Source organism: Sphaerodactylus townsendi, linkage group LG10 (genome assembly GCF_021028975.2).
Source record: "Sphaerodactylus townsendi isolate TG3544 linkage group LG10, MPM_Stown_v2.3, whole genome shotgun sequence".
NCBI classification, from domain to species: Eukaryota; Metazoa; Chordata; class Lepidosauria; order Squamata; family Sphaerodactylidae; genus Sphaerodactylus; species Sphaerodactylus townsendi.
Genome location: NC_059434.1, coordinates 12175463 through 12192945, shown reverse-complemented (window position 1 = coordinate 12192945; position 17483 = coordinate 12175463). Strand labels below are relative to the sequence as shown.

Below are 17483 nucleotides of genomic sequence, written 5' to 3'. Positions count from 1 at the left end.
TATGGAAGAGCTAGACCCATCTGTGTCTGAACAGAAAAATGGCCAGCTGCTGAAAATCAGTTGGCAAGCAGGCCTTCTCAGAACCAGGAATTGTTTTGAAGACTCACACAATTGGAATTAATGTAATACACCCATTTTTAGTGGTCAAAGAAAGCAGTTTTTTTTCTGGTTGATTAGACATGAGACCTGGCAATCTTTATTTCTTAATAGATTTCTTCCATTCCATTTCTAGACGACCTGACACGTCAGAAGCCGAAGAGCCAACAACACCTTGCCCCTATTGTGAATTCTTGCTACCTGAATGTGAGCTTCTCTGTCCTGGCTGTAAAAATAACCTTCCCTACTGCATTGCTACAGTAAGTACTAACTAACACAGCTGACAACTTTTAATTAAGTCTACCTCACCTTAAATTTCTGGTAATGGACTTGATAAACTGTTTACTGGAAAAAAATCTGTAAGCAATTTCACACTTCAATTGAATTCCTCTGCTTTTTTTCTATGTTTCTGTTTTCAAACATGTGGCACTATTGCTTTGTTTTTGGCGTCCCATGGCTTCCTACCAATAGTTTGGAATCCAGATATTTTGACAATGTGTTGTTGTGTTAGGTACCACAAAGGTTGAACAGAAACAATATAAAAACAAATTAAACAAACAATTTATTCTTCACTGCACTTAAAATACAAATTTAAAATACACAAGGCCTTGACTTTAGCCTCTAGGTTGAAAGGCACCAGATTAAGTAGTCCTTCGCGTACAATCTGCAATACAGATCAATATCCCAAAGTTGATGATGTGCAAAACAAGAGCATGATCACAATGAATCAGACCAAATGCATTTTGGCCCTATGAGCCTTCTTTAGTGGTCACAGATACATACATATATACATGCCAAGAATTTGACCAAAAGTCCTAGAGTTCATATATTAAGCCAAACCAGGTGTTGATTGATTCACCTTTTATTCCACATGGCCAACTGGTGACATTAAGATCATGGATCCTGTTCTGTAATTTTCATGCTCACACATTAAAAAATGCATCATTGCAAATTGTGTCTAATTTTGGCAGTTCATTTCCTCATGATCCAAATGAATGATCCAACAAAATATCCTTTTTTTGGCGTGAATGTGTTGTGTGTTAACTAGGAGCACTGTACAGCATTCAGGTTTAATCGTTCTGTTCTGTTTAGGGACGGCATATGGTGCAAGGTGACTGGACTGTGTGTCCCCACTGTGACTTCCCTGCCCTGTTTTCAGAGTTCAGAAGGTAAGTGAGAGTCCTTTTCAGCCTAAACTACAGCAATATTGCCTCATTGGCCAGGATACTTTACATTATCCTCAAAGCGAACCTGGCACTACCGCAATTCAATTCACTGTGAGCCAGCATTCAGCAACCATTTTTCTGGCTGTTATATATGTGAACTTTCTCTGCGCTTCTAGTGGAGGTACTTCCCTCTGACCAAAGGATGCTTTCTCTGATGTGAGTGTGTTTGTATACATTGTATAAAAGTTTCATTCTGGACACAAACACACAAGCTAACAGGGAAATCTAAACAGATGACAACTACTGAATACAGAACTTAAAAGAAAAATACGGTTTGCTAACTAAATATTCATACTTGTCTCCCTCCTGCAGACGGGGTCCCCATTTCCATAACACATCTCAGGCTTGGCAGATAAAAGTTTGCACTTTTCTGGCACACATTTCAAGGGGCTTCTCAGAAATAGAGAATTCCTCTTTCAACCTGTCAAAAACTTTCTATTAAAGGAGAATTTGACCAAAAGTCCTAGAGTATTTTTGCACATAGCCCTTTTCAGCGTGGAGTGCAATAGTTCACTGTACAATGTTTTGTTGTGAAAACCAGTGTTTTATTTATTTACATAATTTTAACTGGGCCACCAAAATGATAAAAGTACTGTATTTGCATATTATATTATAGATTATTCCAAAGAAGCCTATTGGCAAAATATGTAGGGAATTTTTATCTGAATAATAAAATATACATATATTTTATTTGCACCATCAACTTTAGCCTTATTTTTGTATTTCTTGCTTTGACCTTAACCACATGCATGTGAACCCAGTGTACAGATTTCAATAATGTTAACATTGAAGTGAATGTCCCCTTGGTTGGAGTCTATCCTTCTAAAGAAAAGTTTAAAAAACCGCTAAAACACAAATGTGATGGTTTAACTTGTGTTTCTGACAGCCATAAATCTGATTTTCGATATCTTCTCTAAACAGCTTGTTGCAGAATGAAAGCACATGTCCAATGTGTTCAGAAAAAGTAAATATTGTCAGCCTTATGAAAATAGTTGACTGTACACCACATCTCAACCTTGAAGTAGAATAATTATTACAGTCAAGTAAGTGTTTGGCCTTTGTTATAATTTTAGAGGTATTCTTACCTGTTAGAAATAATTAAAATAATGATCCAGAGGTCTCTGGCATCTTTGACCATGCCAGATCTGGAGGAGGCCTGCTTTATTCGGAGTAACACTTCTCCCCCCCACCCGCCCCCCCTATAAGCTTTGAGATACCAGCCAACTAGACCTACAACCGAAATTTGAATATAGTCACTAGAATAACATTCTGATTAGTTTAGTATAAGCAGCATTGAGGATTATGAAAGCCCAGGATTCTGCTGCAGTGACTAACTAATCAGAGAACTTAAATAGACTATTTTAACTGTTTACAGGGATTGACATGAACCAGCAATTGGTTTAACAAATCAGTCCGTCTAACCAAACAGATCCTTTTATAAGATGATTCCCAACCTCTTTCAGGTGTGCCAGATGTGCACACACATACCCATACCCAGTTTTTCATCCTGTGGTAAAATACTAGATTTGTTAGAGATATAAGAATTGTAGTAAGAAGTAGGCCAGATTCATCAATATCGCAGTGTTGTGGCTTAATTCAAGGAGGGGAGAAGAATCTAATAGGAGACTACATTCTGACTGTCTTGAAATAAAATAAGGCAAGCTGCTGTATACTGTAGACATACTTTTCTAAAACAAATGTCTACAGAATACAGAGAGAGTGAACGTGGTGTAGTGGTTAAGAGTGACAGACTCTAATCTGGAGAACTGGGTTTGATTTTTCACTCCCACAGGAGAAGCCTGCTTGGGTGATCTTGGGGCAGTCATGGTTCTCTCAGTCCATGTCAAGGCTGTGCTCTTGCCTTGCCTTGAAAACCCTACAGGGGGGCCTAAGTCACCTGTGACTTTCCAGCACCCAGGGTACAGCAGTTTTTGTCCGTTGCTCCTGTTTTCCCAACTCCTGCAATGTGAAAGACTGTAAAACAGTTCAAGACATTTTATGTTTTTATAACATTATACCATTATGTTTTTATACCATTTTATACCATTACAGATTAGATACAACATTATACGTGCCAGAAAATGGATTTTGGCTATTGTGTAACATGATGAAAATTACTTCTGAGTCAGAACATACAACCGTGTGCATTTTCAGAAGACATTGGCCAAGACAAGTGCTACAGCATTCAAGAAAGCATCAAAGGTTTGAATCCAGTGGTACTGCTGTTTAAAAATTTTATAGTTTCCAAATCTGTTCTAATTCTGAGCCTGTAAATATTTATATTTTGATAGATTGTTTGTACTATAGCCTTTTCAGTTTACAATAAAAGTTTGAATGAAGCGTGCCCTGTTTTCTCTAGCCCTAGGGCCAAACCATATTTTAATGCAAAGTTGATTCTGTTTCTGCAGCAGCTGGAATATTTAAGATTTATGTCTTCCTTTTTTAGCATAAAAGCGCTTCAGAACAGCTTTCAGTATTTTTTTAAAAATTCCCCTTGCCTTCCAACCCCCAGGTTGGTTGTCTCTTGTGTCAGATTGTATGTCTGATGTTAATACAGACCTGTGCTCTGCCTTTACATCATGTGGAAATACTGCCTGATCTGAAATCAGATGCCTTTCAATGTGCAGCTAGCCTGTTTCAAATACACCCTTGCTAACAAGTTTCAAGGCCAGACCAGGCCACTCAACGCATATATAAAAGAAACTGGTCAAGTCACAGCCTCTGATCCGAGATCTGCATCTTCTGGATCTTTCAACTGCCAACGTCACAATGCCAGAGTTCCGGTATCCATGGGAACTGAAGCATCTTCTTGAATTCTTTGACAAAGTGCAAAATCTGCAGGCATCAAATTTTTCAGACGCTGTGGACAAGTTTGTAAATGCCTAAGTGTAGATTTGAAGATGCTTGTACACGAAGTAAAAAGTGGCCAGTAGGGGTGTAAGTGATGGGTAAGAACAAATATGATTTTGGAAGTGGAAACTGTGAAGGGGTGGGTGCGTTGGTTTCCGAACAGGAGGTAAGTGGGTTTGGATTGGGTGGTGGCATCAGCAAAGGGGAAGGAATGGGTGGAGGGAAAAGGGGTGAAGTCTGACTAAGGACTACTGAGTATTGATTGTTTGATGAAGAGCCACTGGGCATTGAAGGGCTGTCTGATCCCATTCACACCGTGTGTCATTTCCATGCATCTGAGTATCTTCTTCCTTTCCTAACTTTCAAGAAAGACCAAACTTCCTAACATATAAGTAAAAATAATGCTAGAAGTAGAGCTGCCAAGAATTAAAGAGGTGTTTAATTGATCAGGAGCAGTCTTTAAACAGATTACCGGTATTAATTGATCAGTGAAATATAAATTGATTTACATATTACCAAAACTTTAGCATAAAGTTGGCTTTGGGTAGTGTGAGATTATTTAAATTTTTAATGAAGAAATAACCCCCATCTTTGTTAGGAGGACAGAACGTATCTTTTATTTCCTAGTTCAGGTCTCCATTGTAGTAACTCACCAGAATCATAATAGCTTCACCACCTCAAAAGGGTAGCCCCATCTACTATTAGCTCCCATTGGAAACAATGGAGGATGGGATCACCCTTTTGGGAGGTCCATATCTTTGGACCCCCTGAACCAAACTTCACCAAACTTGGCTGGTATCATCAGGAGAGTCGCCTGGCTGGTATCATCAGGAGAGTTGCGGTATCATCGGCCACGAATGGAAAAAACACTTTAAAGTAGACAAAGCCAGTCAAACCTGCAATTTTTGCGCCCGGGACATTTGTCCCCGGATGTCCCCATTGTAGCTTCGCCTCTGGTCAGCAGGAAGCACTGAAGATGTCCAAAACTCTTTCTAGAAATCATCTTCTCTGCCTCATCGTGTAGAAAGTGACCTGCCCTTCCTATTGTCAGTGCATGCACTTAAGAGTTGTGCACGAAGAATGCCTTATGCTCTAGAGTTAAGCAATGAACATGAAAAATAATGCTCAGCCGCATCACACCAGTCCAAAATACTTTAAAATATGAAACTAATTTTATTGCAATTTTACACACTGCTGCTTACTTATCATGTACAAAAGAAACACGCAATTTAGCATCTCTTATTATATACAATATACAAGATCTGACAACATAATGATTATTTAAAAAACACCAGGAGCTCTGCAAAGATGAAAATACAAGAGCTACACCGCCTTGCAGCCAAGTCTTTACTCCAATAGGCAGAAATAAATTGCCATTTGTCTTATTTAGACTTTGTGTGTGTGTCTTTTTGTACTAAAGTGGTAAAAAAAGTCCATTCATTTTAGCCTTTCATCCCTGGCTAAAATAACATAGAGTACTTCGAACAGTTAGAATTATTAGTCACAACTGAATAATTCACTTAGATTTCTTCTTTGCTTTCTTCCCTTTTTTTGTATCATCAGTTCTTTCCACTTTTGGCTGCTTGGAAGAACTTGTCTTCTTCTGCAGAACAGAAAATATATTTAAGTGTTTAAACAGCTATTACAACAAGCAACTGCCAACTTCAACCTATATATTCTATTGACTTAAAAGTGTGCAAAACACTACCCTAACTCACCACTCCTCCCGGAGTCTAAGGGGGAAAAATAGACTAACCCATAATATTACTGTGGGAACTTTAGTCTTAAACCACCAACTTCTGTAAAAACATAAATTTCAGGAGTCTCTCAATAACCAAATTATTTTATTTTTGTTGCACTTCTGAGCTTGGGCATTCCTTCTACCCACTGCCCAAACACAAGTACAGTGGAACCTCGGTTTTCATTGCCTTCGGTTTTCATTGGTTTCAGTTTTCATCGATTTTTTCAGTGAAAAATTTGTCTCGGTTTTCATCGATTTGCAGTAAGGTGCAGGGGTTTGTGGAGAAAAATCACCCGGACAAAGCTGTTGCAGGCCGTGCGTGCAACTTGTTTAATGACCATGTCTTGCCCCATTTCAGACAAATCTTAAAGAGGAGTCAGAGATAGACCTCTTTGGACAGCTTTCTGGTGCGACATTGGTCCACTGGCTCTGAAGTTGGACCTAGTGTTATTGTTTGTTACTGTTTTCAGCAATAAACACTATGTTTATTCAGCAAAAAAATGTGTTTTTGGTATGTTTTTTGGAGTGCCTAGAACGCATTAATTGGATTTACATTGATTCCTATGGAAAAGTTTGCCTCGGTTTTCAGCGATTCTTTTTGGACGGATTACCAACGAAAACCGAGGTTCCACTGTAGCAGCATCCACGGACGAAGTATCACCCTGCAGCTAAAGACTTATGTTTAGAAGTCATCTGTCAGAACAGATAACGGGCTGGAACCATTCTGCTAACGCTGAGGACTTCCTCCACATAAGAAGCCTTGTGCCAAAGGAAGAATCTGCAGTTACAACTTACGACAAGAGAAAGGAAAGTTATCTGGATGAAAATGAAGGTAATAAGGCATTCCACTTCATACCAAAAACGGTAACTTGGAAAACAGCTCCAACTGATACGATTAAAGCCCACTTGTAGGGTTCTCACATATGAAAAGAACTGCTGGATCAGATCAATCAGTCTGATTCAACATCTTGTTGCCTGCAGGAGCTAACCATGTCAACAGCTGTTCTGCAAGCTGAACAATGCAGAATGGCAACATTCTTTCAAAATAAGTCAAATTATTCTCATTGGCTCTCAAAGAGGTTCCAAGTTGGTTGTTCAGCATCTAAACTACACAAGCGATCAGTTTTTCAGGACTGTTTGAGAGGAATAGAGCATGTTTCATTGGGAGCCCATCCAAACACAGAACACACTGGAATGGAACATTCTCTATGGATTTTTCAAAGATGTATTTAACCAGTTAGTGGTATTTTGCCATTTGCTGTTCAAATTCATGTCACAGTGCTCTCTATCATTCTCAGAGCATTTTCTATAGAGTCAAATGTACTGAAAAAATGGGAGGTGATGCACAATGTGTTCAAAACGTTCTTTCAAGCTTTGCACCGATAAATTCCTCTAAGTACATCGACATTTCAAAAGGGCCATTTTAGATGTCTATAAAAATTAAGTTAATAAACAGAAGGATGCAGCCAATCAGTCCCAGATTTGTGGAAAGGCAGCCCGGAGCTCAATGAGAAAGGTCCCCCCTGGAGTTGCTGCATTAGCTGCATCATTAATGGAAAAGATTACCTTAATCATTGCGTCGTGTTCAATAGTCTCCTGCTCCTCCTCAGACTGGACTTCATCAGCCTCCACTTCTTCATTCAGTTCCGTATCCACCGAAGATCCCGCTTGGCGTTTAGACTTCTTCACTATTTGCAGCGAATAGGGGGTGAGATGAACCTCTTTGTTGTAGGAGCGTGTGAAAGCCGATTTAACCTGTTCAAGGGGAAGGAGAGACAACACTCGTGAAACCAAAATTTCACTTTGGCCAGCATGATGAAGCCCTCAGAGTCCAAGACTACGATCTGGAAGACCAGCTTCAAACCTCCACTCTGCCACGGACTCTCACTGGGTGACTGGGCCAACCACACACTCCCAGCCTACCCTATCTCAATGGGATTTTGTGAGGACAAAATGGAGGATAGGAAAAGTTGCTTTGGATGCCCACCGGGGAGAAACTGAAATAATCGGTTTCAACTAAGGTTTTCAAACTGTGTTCCCTGGGGTTCCTTGTGGAACTACTGCAGTTTTTCAGTGAGAATCAGTAATGGCAGACTAACTTCCGTGAGACTCTCTGTCAATGGGCATACCCAGAGAAGTTCCAGACCACACTAGCATATGTGAGGCAACAGGTGCCACAGGGCTTGGTTCCAGGGCAGGTATTTTGTTGTGGAAATTGTCTCTCAGGCTGATTCCGCATGGGCCCAAAACAGTGGTGTGAAAACAGTGTGAAAACAGTATAAACCCTTTTATACCGTTTTAAACCCTTTCACACCATTTTCACAGCATTTTCACACTGGTGTTTTTGGCCCATGTGGAATCAGCCTCAAATGTAAAAGTGAATCATCTAGGACTGTGGTGGCAAACCTCTAGCACTCCAGATGTTATGGACTACAATTTCCATCAGCCACTGCTAGCATGGCTGATGGGAATTGTAGTCCATAACATCTGGAGTGCCAAAGGTTCGCTACCACTAATCTAGGAACTCAATCCCCAGTCATAAAAACAAAGAGAGAAATGACACATTTTGCAGAGAAGGGAAGGGAGAGCAGGGATCCATCCAAATGCTGTCTTTCAGGACCAAGGGATCTTCTGAACACATTCATTGTGGAATAAGCTTCCAAAGGTTAGAATCCATCTAATTAGATAAAACTGACTAAGTGGGTTCGTGCTCCTTATGATGCAATAAATTTAGTTCCATGATACATTCAAGGTTAATGAAGTGTCTCATGTCCTAGTCAAACACTAAATGCTATCCTATTGGTTCCCAACCTGGAAGTCAAAACCCCCAGGGAGCTGCAGAGTTACTGTAAAGGGTCTGCAAATACATATATGCAGTAAACATTGGCATTTTGATGTCATTAATTATTTTCTCAAGGGAGTCTGGAAAACATGTTTTATGGTAAAGATACACAGAAAGTTTGGGAATCTCTGCAGCACACCAAATTGGCTATCAAATATGATTTTGTAAACCCAGCACCTGACAAGGACTAAATATTACTCCTGAAGGGATGGAATACTGAGAGCAGCTAAGTAAGAGTTAAAGGTGAGGAAAGAAAACCAGTCTGTTAAAGCCCCTGAGCATGTACAAAATTTTAGAGGGGAAGATTTCTAATTCATACCCTCCCTTTCTGCAATTCTTTGCAAGCTTTTAGAAGAAGAAGAGAAGAAGAGTTTGGATTTATATTCCTCCTTTCTCTCCTGTAGGAGACTCAAAGGGGCTTACAATCTCCTTGCCCTTCCCCCCTCACAACAAACACCCTGTGAGGTGGGTGGGGCTGAGAGAGCTCCGAAGAACTGTGACTAGCCCAAGGTCACCCAGCTGGCATGCGTGGGAGTGCACAAGCTAATCTGAATTCCCCAGATAAGCCTCCACCGCTCAGGCGGCAGAGCGGGGAATCAAACCCGGTTCCTCCAGATTAGAATGCACCTGCTCTTAACCACTACACCACTGCTTTTAAGCTTATAAATAAAGCACCTTTTGCACAGTCTCAACTGAAATTCATTCAATGAGTATCTTACCTTGGAATCTAATTTAGAAAATGCACTAGGCTTGCCTCCCCAACTGGTGACTTCCGTTAGGTTTTGAACATCTTCCTTCATCAAATAGTAGGAATCCATGACAGCCACAGCATCCTGTACCCCTTCTGTCCCCAGGCAAGCCAAGGGGCTCACAATGGCATTTTGTAAGTAGGACAAATAGTCCAGGTTTACTGCTCTCTTGCTTGCATGAGTTCTGCAGGGAGAGATAAAATGTATTTAGCAAGCTTCATCTCATAGGAGGGTCCATGTATTGCATGAAGGTAGACCCAGGTTCCTAGAATCTTAGTTGAAAGAGACCACAAGGGCCATTCAGTCCAACGCCCTGACATGCAGGAAGACAAAATCAAAGCACCCTTGACAGATGACCTCCAGCCTCTGTTTAAAAACCTCCAAAGAGTGAGACTCCACCACACTCTGAGGTAGTGCAATTCACTGTCGAACAGCCCTTACTGTCAGCAAGTTCTTCCTAATGTTTAGGTGGAATCTCTCTTCCTGTTTTCTGAATCTATTACGCCTTGTCCTAGTCTCTGGAGCAGCCAAAAACAAGCTTGCTCCCTCTTCAACATGACATCCCTTCAAATATTTAAACATGGCTGTCATGTCACCCATTAACCTTCTCTTCTCCAGACTAAACATACCTAGCTCCCTAAGCTGCTCCTCATGGAATCCAGACCTTTTATCATGTTGGTTGTCTTCCTATAGATCCGTTGCTGTCCTCTGGGGTACTAACTACCCCTCTTAATTTAGGGTCATCCACAAATTTCATTAGTATGCCCTCTATTCCATCATCCAAGTCATTGATAAAAATATTGAATGGCACTGGGCCCACGACAGAACCCTGTGGCATCCCGCTAGTCACTTCTCCCCTGGATGAAGATGAGCCACTGGCGAGCATCCTTTGGGTTCGATCAGTCAACTGATTACAAATCCATCTAACAGTAGCTTTGTCTAGTCCACATTTTGCTAGCTTGGTAAGAATACCATGGGGAACCTTGTCACACTAGTATTCAGAGAGCAGGGCTGAGACGGACTTCTGCTTGCTAGCTTGGAGACTCGTGGGGTGGGTGCGTAGGTGCGCATGCAGATGTGATTCAAACTGAATGGGGAAATAGTCTGACTTGATAAGGTAGATTCACATAAGCTCCTCATAAATTTAAGGCAAAATGGAGACTGTGCTTCTGATGCTGAAATATAACCATATGCTATTACAAAGCATCTTGAACCAGATCACAGAGCAGGTTGGGCAAGATATTCTCTCCCTGAAGTGCTAAGCTTTTTGAGGGGAAGGGGTTAATTTGCAAGAAGGGTTTGTTTCGTTTGTTTGTTCAACTGTATTCTACAACAAACTGTTCCCAATCTGTGGAGGGGAATGGTCTTCCCACTTCTTTTGGTAACTTCTCCTTCCACTCTACCTTTGAGTTACTAACAGCCTTGGATATCAAGCTGCCTGCTAAGTGTAGCACTTTGTGCATTTTACAAAGTGGGCTCTGGATCACAAAAGCTCATGCCACAAATAAATCTGTTAGTCTTTAAGGTGTCACAAGACTGTTGCTTGGCCATTCCAAAGCATTTCTGTCCACCTCAGAATCCAACTCACGCTATGTGTAGACTAGGCCTCAGTCTAGAAAACCTCACAAGAATAGCTGCACTGCTTTTTACCATTCTCCATGGAAGTGTTTTAACACGATATAATACATAGTGTCCGACAGAAAGAATGAGCCACAAGAATATTTTACAGTCAGGAAGCTACAAGGGGTTACCTGAGGCTCATATGCATTGACAACTCTTGAAGGATACGGTCATGTTTTCCGGTGGATGAAAATTTGCCCAACCAACTTGGAAAATTTGGGAATTGATTCATGTAACCTCTCATCAGCTCCCCTGGGAGGACACTTGAATAAATGGCCTGAAAAGGGAAGAGTACATATACATTGGTTTTACATGGAAGCTATACTGGATGTCACTGGTACCTGAAACGTACACATATACTCACACACAAATTCAGCACTGTACTCAAAGCAACGGTTATGGAATGGACAAAATTAAAGATGGGGGTGCTCTACTAAACTGTTCCATTACTACTGTAGATATACTCTATTGTTGCCAGCTTTGTCAAATCTCATTCTAAGATATACCAGAGTGCAGAGTAAACTTTCTGTAATGTCATCCCGGAGTATATCGCATTTGTATTTATCTATCAATTTCCACATAGGAGAAAAAGGCCTTTAGCCTTATGCACAACTCAGTCCTCCACGTTGATCTTTGTAGGATTCAGCAAATCAAGCATAGAACACATTTTCTCATTTGGGCTCTTTATAGATTTACATCCCAGAGAGGGTCAATACTATAAAAGTGAATACCTGCCTCCAAATTTAAGCCCAAGCATTATATTAACTAGAAGCGGTGCCTAATTTGTTTTGACCACTGTGGAGAGGGCAGAAGAGAACTTAGTTGTTAATTTGTCATCAAACCCCCTTTCTCCAGATGAATTAGGTCCTCAGTTTTAGCATAGGGTTGGTACCTACCCTAAGATATGATGCTTTTGACACCTGTGTGGATCTTTTTCATCTATTTCAGCAAATCAAGTTTAGAGCAGTAAAAATTAGAATTAAAAATTCCATACTGAAAACCATTATAGGACAGCTATATCAAACATGTAGTTTCAAAATGGACAAGTAACATTTTGAATATACCTATTCCACCTTTCCCTTCCACAATTATAAAACCCTTTGTTTTCCTTCTTGATTTATGAATGAAAAACTACCAAGAGCAATTAATGTCTTCCTAGCTACCAAGAGCAAGAGAATTACCAAACTCTGCTGGTCACATTCACTTTAGACTAGGAGTCAGCAACCTTTTATAATTAAACAGCCAATCAAGGGGCTCGATTCAACCCGCATTTCTGCTGATGAAAAATGGGGCATCTTCTCTGATCACCCAAAAAGACTACAAAGAGAATCATGTGCAACTGGGGCTGTAGTACGGAAGGGAATTGGATTCAGTGAAAAAACTGGCTGGATCCAACCATACATCAAAATCAATGAATACTGTGAAACACAGAGATTAGACAACGGAAACCAAAAATGGTGGTTACCTGTATCGGCAGAAGATTCCAGTTTTGTCTGCTGCGAATCTGCCGGTCAACTAAATCGCCATCAGATATACTGTCAGCTGCTTTGCTAAGCAACATCAGGTGTTTCTTCATGTTGCCCCTAGAAGAAGATCACCTGGTCATGTTATTACCAACATATTCTGTTCGACCTCCATACATCTTCATTCAAGTCCCAGCTACACTGATTCCGTTAACTTACCCAGCTGCAGCTGGCTTCACGTGTATGTAGTTTTCCTGGACAAAGAGCGGCGCTAGAGAGTAATCATGGAAGAACAGGTCTGACTTGTCAATAAGGGACATATGAGAAGTTTCCTCCCCAGCAGCAAAAACTTTCCTGACAACGTCAAAGGGGCCCTGAAATGCAACGGTTTTAAAGCGAGACTTGTTAATGCCATTGAGGAAAGCTCTAGCAGGGGTCAGTCAAGCCAACCTCAGTTCCCCAGCTGCAGACCTTTACAGTACCATTTATTCAAGAATTCTCAACAATGACCTTTGGGTTACATCTCAACAGCTCTGTAAGGTGAGAGTATATAAGACTGGTTTAAAGAATGGCAATGACTTCTGGGACATTGTAAAATTACATCCCTTTTTCAAAATCATCAGCTCTCAGAAGAGTTCTACATTCAGAGCCAGATTAGGTAATGCTGGAGATGCAGACCGCCACTGAAAACAGCAGTCTCTCCATCTGCCCCGCCTCCACTCCCGGAACACGCAATGAGTCATCACTGAATTTATCCTCTCCGATACCTGCACCAAGATGAACAGGGAAATTGAGCATGGCGACTTCCCATCAGGCGGTCGGCTTTTTAAACTGTATATTACCAAAGTCAGGGGAAAAGATAAGAGAACAGAGGGCTGGTAATTTATGTAGGTGCCCCCACCTTTCATGATGCCAGTGTCTAAAGGCACTGCACACAGCAAGTACTGGTGCAGACAGGATGCCCGGCACTCCCTGTTACATTGACGGAGGTGCCCTTTATCCCAATTTTGAAATTCTCCTTAAACAAGCTCTATAGCGTGACAACCAAATAATGCCAGACCTAGATTTTGAGAATTTCTAACAATATTGTCAGAGATGGGATAGTTATATAACATTCATTATACCAAAGAGGTTGAGTCGCTGCCACTTTCCAATGCCATCCAAGGGAGTGTTCGCATACTCTAGTGTCATACAATCGAAAAGGAGCATCGTTTTCCCTCTCCATCCTGCTAAACTTCATCCTAACTGGCCTATGTCCTTATCAGGACATTTCTCATTCCTTCTTGGTTCTCTCTAACAGACAAACCAAGGCCACGGGGCAAATTCTATCAGCTGCAGTTTCTTCCTCCCTGGAGTTCTGTGATTAAGAAGTTTGTTACTTTGATAGGTATTCCTATCCATGGTCTCTCTCAGAAATTCAACCCCACAACTCCAGTTGTTGAATTACTTTGGAGATCCAGAGAATTTTAAATTTCTGAGAGATAACTGTGGCCTTTCACCAATCCCCCCCTTGCCCGAGATAAAAACGTGAATTTTCTGAAACAGGCACGGCAACAGAAGCTTTGCTGGTCCCGTTTCCCAGCAACTCAGCAAGCTGGCGTGTCTATGACCATCCACAACTCCGATGCTTCTCTTACCAGCTTTATATCCTTCTTGGCTTTGCTGGCATCTTCTTTGACACTGTCGTAAGTCAAGACTTTGCTTTTTGCACACCACATGCTGAGATTATGTAATACCTGTGAAAGAGTAGATAATGCTTGCTAGTGGTATCTCCAAAGAAAAACACAAAGTTTACAAATGATCTAAAATAGTCATCGATATATCAGCAACTATTCACAAATAGCTGTGATATTTCCCACTGCAAGCAAGACTCTGCTCTGACTGCAAAAGTTCTTCCTGACTTTGTCACCTTCTACCACTCTTTCAGAACTTGTCTCTTGGAACCCTTCTGCCAGACATCTTTCCTGCTGCAGGTTGCCTTTATTTTCAAACCACACATATTGCATCTATTCCATTTATTGTATCCACCGAGAACACTCTTAAGCCTACTTCTGCAAACTGTTTTCCAACTCTACTCCCATTGGCAGATGACATTTTCCATGTAACTTATTTGCTTATCCAAATCCTTATCTCCCCCCCTTCAGCCACGTCCATCCTCAAACTGCCACCTGCCCCTTGTCCAAAATTACGTCTGCAGAGGAAGTTAGCTGCCTTTCATTTTGTGGGATCCCACCCATCTGTGACAGGCTGGAATGGAGAACTCACTTGTCTGATGTCTTGATTAGCTGCCAAGATAATTTCATTCATTGCTGGGGGTGGAACCTTAAGGCCTTCTTTGAAAGCAATAGACATCATGGCGCCCTGTAAGCAGCACGTGGTTAAAAAAAAATGAGTACAACAGAAAGAAAACCAGGTCTGGTCCAGTGAGGCATTAAGTGAAGAGTCCCATATGTTGCCAACTGCAACCGTTTGATCCAGAAGTGAAAACTGGTCCAACATGCGGTGGCTCGCTTGCTCATAGGGGGCGCCTTTCGAGATCATATTCAGCCTGTGTTGCGCCGCCTGCATTGGCTTCCAGTCGAGTTCCAAATCATCTTCAAGGTGTGGGTGTTGACCTTTAAGGTCTTACGCGGTCTGGGACCCTCGTACCTTCGGGACCACATTACCCCATATGTCCCAGCTCAAGGCCAATTTACTGGAGGTCCCTGGCCCCTCAATGATGCGACTGGCCTCCACTCGGGCCAGGGCCTTTACGGCTCTGGCCCCAGCCTGGTGGAATGCTCTTCCTCCAGCTGTCCAGGCCCTGCGGGACCTTGGTGATTTCCGCAGGACCTGTAAGACTGAGTTGTTCCACCGGGCCTTTGGAGAGACCAGTCGCCGAGTGTGCCCCCTCTGTTCTCCTGTTCTATGGGTCCCTTAACATCACTGGGACCCACCGTTCCCCCCGCCTTTTCTTTGGGAGGGTTTTAAGGGTTTTTTGCAGAATGCCGATTTAATGTAATAATTGCTGTTTTAATGGAATTAATTTTATGGTTCACGGAGCTTGAGTATTAACTGTAGGTGTTTATTTATTGGTTAGTTATTTATTCGCTCCTCTTGTTATACCTGCGTCTATGATGGTTTTATGTATGATGCTTTGTGTTGTACACTGCCCAGAGCCCTTCAGGGATAGGGCGGTATACCAAATTAAATAAATAATAAATAAATAATACCTTAATCTGCTCTACACGTGGTCTCTGAAAGCGAAGGTCAAGACAGTAGTGGACGAGAGAACGGATCTTTTGATGATTCCGATCATTACACATACAAATTATTGGAACCTTTGTACGCTTAATCAGGTCAATTAGTTCCTGCAATTACAGATTGGGACATCAAGGTTATGTTCTTTGTATAGAACTAAGGCTGCAAAAGACACAGAGAACTGCCTTCAGCTGCTCAATAATGGCTTGACATTTTCACAGCGATTGATTAGTAGTTCAAAGCTCTGGCACTCAATTAAGAGTTTAAAAAGGCAACACCTTCCTGATTTACATACTTGATAAAACAAGGATTTATCTATAGATTTTATGCAAAAACTGTTCTGTTCAGAACAAAAGATTATTCCATACCATCTTTGAGAGAAGCAGGTTCTTTTCAATATGTACACCTTACTATTCTTTACTAATACAAGAATAAATAAAGGAAGAAGATGCCCAGTTAAAAACATGTATAACCCTTAGTAAGCCAAAATACTGCTTCCAATTTGTCTTATCAAACCAAGAATCACTTGGGAAATAATGTTAGTCCCCTCTCAAACCCAGTAATGGAATTATTTGCTTTAAATATATTCATCCCCTCCTTTCAACCCACATTCTCAAGGGGTCTCTCAACAAGGAGCCAGATATAAAAATGGGTCCTCCCATCCCCTTCCTTGTAAAACCATGTTCAAAGAAAACATCTGAAGTCCAGTCTAAGCAGATGGTTACTATAAATCCAGGTTCCCATTTAATGTGCTTCTGAAAGAAATATTGCCCTATGGCCAGTGGTGGGATCCAAAAATTTTAGTAACAGGTTCCCATGATGGTGGGATTCAAACTGTGGCGTAGCACCAATGGGGCTGGACGGGGCACGGCGGGGGCGTGGCCGGGCATTCCAGGGGCGGGGCATTCCTGGGCGGGGCTGTGGCAAGGACGTAGCCGCTGTGCCGGTCCTTGGGTGGGAAACGAATGCACGCAGGCGCAGGCTGCCATGCACGCCGGTGCACCTCCTGCTAGACTGCTTCAAGTTCTGCGCGCTACTGCTGAGAGGAGGGCATAACTAAGGCAAAAATCACATGGCAAAATCACCAATTAGTAACCTCCTCTCAGCACACACAAATAATTAGTAAGCTACTCTCGGGAACCTGTGAGAGCCTGCTGGATCCCACCTCTGCCTGTGGCTCCTGAATGTGGGCACCCTGTAACATATTAAGTGTGGTTGGTCTTATAATTAACATTGCCTTAGCTTTGGTGCAGGGGTAAACTCATTCCCCAGCGAAAAGGGGGTTGGAGAAAGATCATCCCACAGGTGCTTCCCCACACTTTTAACTGCAGTTTTGGGAGAACAACTGCTAGGCTTGCATCAGGCCAAAATAAAAATCCTCAGAAATGTAAACCTACACCACAATACCACGCATTCTTCCATGCTTCTTTCTGGTTATTCTTGTCAGAAAAAACAGGTTTCAAATAACCATGGCTTGTTTCATACAATCTATGTTAGCCTCCCGCCTTTCTCCTCACACGCAATCCTATGTTTGTCATATTAGTTATTCTCAGGTGCGATTCTCTTTCCAGTTCTGGCAGTCCCCAGATGCACCCAAAAGTCTCCACTTATCCCATAACACCATTTGCTAGATTATAACTCCTTTATGCTTCCCGA

The 17483-nt window shown here is 41.7% G+C and overlaps 2 protein-coding genes across 3 annotated transcripts in view; one reads left to right on the top strand and one right to left on the bottom strand.

Annotated features, from left to right (window-relative positions):
• The window catches only part of WDR19 (WD repeat domain 19), a 44794-nt gene extending 41133 nt beyond the window's left edge, over window positions 1-3661 (top strand). The window contains 4 exon segments of the mRNA XM_048508714.1: window positions 233-356; window positions 1189-1265; window positions 2244-2365; window positions 3375-3661. Of these exon segments, the coding sequence (XP_048364671.1) occupies window positions 233-356; window positions 1189-1265; window positions 2244-2352 (310 nt within the window). The 3' untranslated portion in view covers window positions 2353-2365; window positions 3375-3661.
• Window positions 3662-5322: 1661 nt separating this feature from the next.
• Window positions 5323-17483, bottom strand: part of RFC1 (replication factor C subunit 1) — a 48850-nt gene continuing 36689 nt past the window's right edge. For both annotated transcript variants that reach the window (XM_048508983.1, XM_048508984.1), the window contains 9 exons: window positions 15800-15937; window positions 14853-14948; window positions 14225-14323; window positions 12807-12961; window positions 12590-12707; window positions 11256-11401; window positions 9475-9688; window positions 7480-7668; window positions 5323-5775 (listed from right to left, as the gene is read on the bottom strand). In XM_048508983.1, coding sequence (XP_048364940.1) covers window positions 5689-5775; window positions 7480-7668; window positions 9475-9688; window positions 11256-11401; window positions 12590-12707; window positions 12807-12961; window positions 14225-14323; window positions 14853-14948; window positions 15800-15937 — 1242 coding nt within the window. In that variant the 3' untranslated portion in view covers window positions 5323-5688. The remainder of the gene's footprint in view (window positions 5776-7479; window positions 7669-9474; window positions 9689-11255; window positions 11402-12589; window positions 12708-12806; window positions 12962-14224; window positions 14324-14852; window positions 14949-15799; window positions 15938-17483) is intronic.